Below are 2,933 nucleotides of genomic sequence, written 5' to 3'. Positions count from 1 at the left end.
CTATCTTTTGGGTGATGGAGGTTACCCATGTAAACCTTTCCTCCTTACACCTGTTCAGAATCCCACCTCCCCAGCAGAACAACGATATAACAGAGCCCATATTGCCACAAGGAATGTTGTCGAGAGACAATATGGTGTGTGGAAAAGGAGGTTCCCTTCCATGTCTTTAGGACTTCGTTGCAACATTCAAAACATGTCGAACATTATTGTTGCCACGGCAGTGCTGCACAACATTGCCATTGCAGCTCGAGAAATAGATCCTCCCAATGACCCTGAAATTAATCTTCAATTACTTGATGAAGAAGAGGAAGGCAATTTACCAATACCTGCTGTGCATCTGCATCTCAGGCATGATGACAATCCAGGACAAGTTACCAGACGTGCTGTAATTAACAGACATTTTACTTAAATTCAAACAAAGTTAAGGTGAGATTGTATTTTAAAAATTTATTTTACAATAATTCAGCATTTTTTGCCTTCCAGTAGGCAATTTTTTCTTTTAATAATTCCTTTTTTAATTTAAAGATTTCTAATTCCTCTTTCTGTTTTTCCTTCTTCAGCGCCATGTCCAACAAAAGTGCCTCTCGCTGCACTTCTGCAGCACTAGATATGGACTCCGTTGCTGTCAGCTTCCTCTTTTTTGTACCTCCAGGTGTCTTCCTCGATTGGTGCTGCAAAGAAAAATATACACCCATTCTTTTAGTGAAGAGAGAAAAAATGCAGTGCCATGTAAATTGAAAAAGAATATTTAATACTTTGGCCTCGATGTTATAAATATTGGTGATTTTTAAATTTATTTTAACTATCTAAACTCTACCTCCAGTGCAGTGCAGTGCAGTGCAGTGAAGTTTTTCTAAAACTAAATTAAAACAGAAAATATTTCACCTTTAGGCCTACACCACTTGAAGGTCTTGTTGGTGTATGTAGTGGAGTTTGCCCATAATCATGGGAACACTGGCCTAAGTTGTCACCCTCATCATCAACATCATCATCATCATCATCATCATCACCACCACCATCACCATTGTCAACACCAAAGTCCCCCTAAAACAGAATAATTATATATATATTATTACATAAACACAGTCTGTACTTCTGTGGTCTGCAGTTACTTGTGTGTAGTTTTGTGCATTGTGATATATGGTGAACATATTAACATACTGTACTCACATTAGCAATAGCTCGTAGTGTGTCCAGAGGGTTGGAAGTACTGGGAGGTCTTTTTAGATTGTCATCAGATTCTGGAAGTTATATTTACAGTTTTATTATTTTAAAGTGATCTACTATATGCTATTGTTAAATGAAATTTACAAGCAAGATATATATAAGTATATCAGTTTACTACCATATAAGTATCCTATTTAGGCCTACCTTTGTTTTCTGCATAACCCGCATCCGAGTCATGGGTGCTTGGAATACACACACTGCTTTCCGCAATAATCCCAAGCACCCTTTTATCAATGTCCTGTACTTTTGACGGTACGCTAGGTCCACCCCCTGTCTTATACATTTCCACCTTTTCATCAGCAGAGGCTCTTCTGGCCCTTCTTTTAAGGTTTTCATACACACCTTTTAAGTTAGTGTGTGACCTAGGTGTGGTACCTGAATAATATGTACAGAAAAATATAATAGAACATGTTGCAAAAGGATAATAAACCATATATACAAATGCCTGAACCCCAGAGGCAAAGTACACTACTGTATGTGCAATTACAATCTCGGGTCTGTACAGTTGTTGTTCAGTAAAATACTGAGCACATAGTACTGTATAAGATCCTCATGGGTACACTTTTCTCAGAAACAACGGAACCTATAAGTATAATATTTGTTATGGGTATCCAGAGTATTTGTATCTATTTGGGAGCTGAATTATACTTCAATAACAATTTAAAATTACTTTAATAAAATATAATTGCAACAAACATAGAATGCCATAAATATAACATTGCAGGATGATCCTCCTATTCAATACAAGTTCAAATTAGTTAACAGTTTCTGTCTAACATATCAACAACATGAATTACACAAATCAACATCAAGCTCAACACCATAAGTGACCTTCATTGGAAGAATTGAAGCATGTGCAAACTATTTTAATGTTATCAATTTAGGCACAGATTCATCAAGCACTAATGTAACAAACTGACCAAAAATACTGAAGTAGGCTATATGCCATTTTAATGTTAACAACATAAGTACAGACTCTTTTCATCATGCACTAGTGTAACAAAGTGACAAGATTTTAAGTGTATATTACTTTCAGAAATAATTCTATGCATAAGCTAATTAGATTTTAGGATATCTTACAGTTATATGGCTGAAGATGGCTCAAAATGTAGGGCTAAAACTAGAACCATGTATGTAATGATATAATAAAATGTGTACTAATCTGAAATTGTATTTATTAGGAGGAATATCCTTCAATATTATATTTAGGCCTCTATAATATACATACCATCAATACAGAACATGAAACTCATAGTTTACAAAGAATACAGTACTATGCGTTCATTCTTTTTCTTAGTGACTACATATGATGCTAACCTACACATTCTTGCCCTTTCTAGTGGTATGTAGTCCTATAAAAATGCTTTATGGTTCCCACATAACCTGCATCGTTGATGGCTCATTGAGCACCATGTGACAGCTGTTATGCAGAGTCTTTCGGACTGTTTAGCAGTTTGCTGCAGTGTTCTAATAGCATGAAGTTATTGAATTCTTTGGAGAAACTGAAGTGATGAGGGCGTGCTCTCTGGAGGAAAAAAGTTATTAAGGATATTTTTGACAATAGAAATCATAACACTTGTCCAGATAAGCAATAAGGTTAAACTGGCATGAGGTCAATGCAATCTTACCATGGTGAAATCTATAAGAATTTACAGTAAGTTTCTCCATTTGTGTGATCAGCAGATCCCCATTAGTTTTTTTTAAAT

The 2,933-nt window shown here is 35.6% G+C and overlaps 1 protein-coding gene across 1 annotated transcript; it reads right to left on the bottom strand.

Moving 5' to 3' along the window:
* Positions 1-452: 452 nt before the first annotated feature.
* LOC137501283 (uncharacterized) lies at positions 453-2,232 on the bottom strand. The gene is made up of 4 exons (XM_068228226.1): positions 1,372-2,232; positions 1,171-1,241; positions 886-1,044; positions 453-671 (listed from the first exon to the last, which is right to left on the bottom strand). Exons 1-4 carry the CDS (start codon positions 1,658-1,660, stop codon positions 453-455), a joined length of 738 nt encoding a protein of 245 aa, XP_068084327.1. The 5' UTR covers positions 1,661-2,232.
* Between the last annotated feature and the right edge of the window lie 701 nt (positions 2,233-2,933).

Source organism: Anabrus simplex, chromosome 6 (assembly GCF_040414725.1).
Source record: "Anabrus simplex isolate iqAnaSimp1 chromosome 6, ASM4041472v1, whole genome shotgun sequence".
In the NCBI taxonomy this organism is placed as follows: domain Eukaryota; kingdom Metazoa; phylum Arthropoda; class Insecta; order Orthoptera; family Tettigoniidae; genus Anabrus; species Anabrus simplex.
Note: the sequence above shows the minus strand (reverse complement) of the source record. Positions and strands in the feature narration are given on the sequence as shown.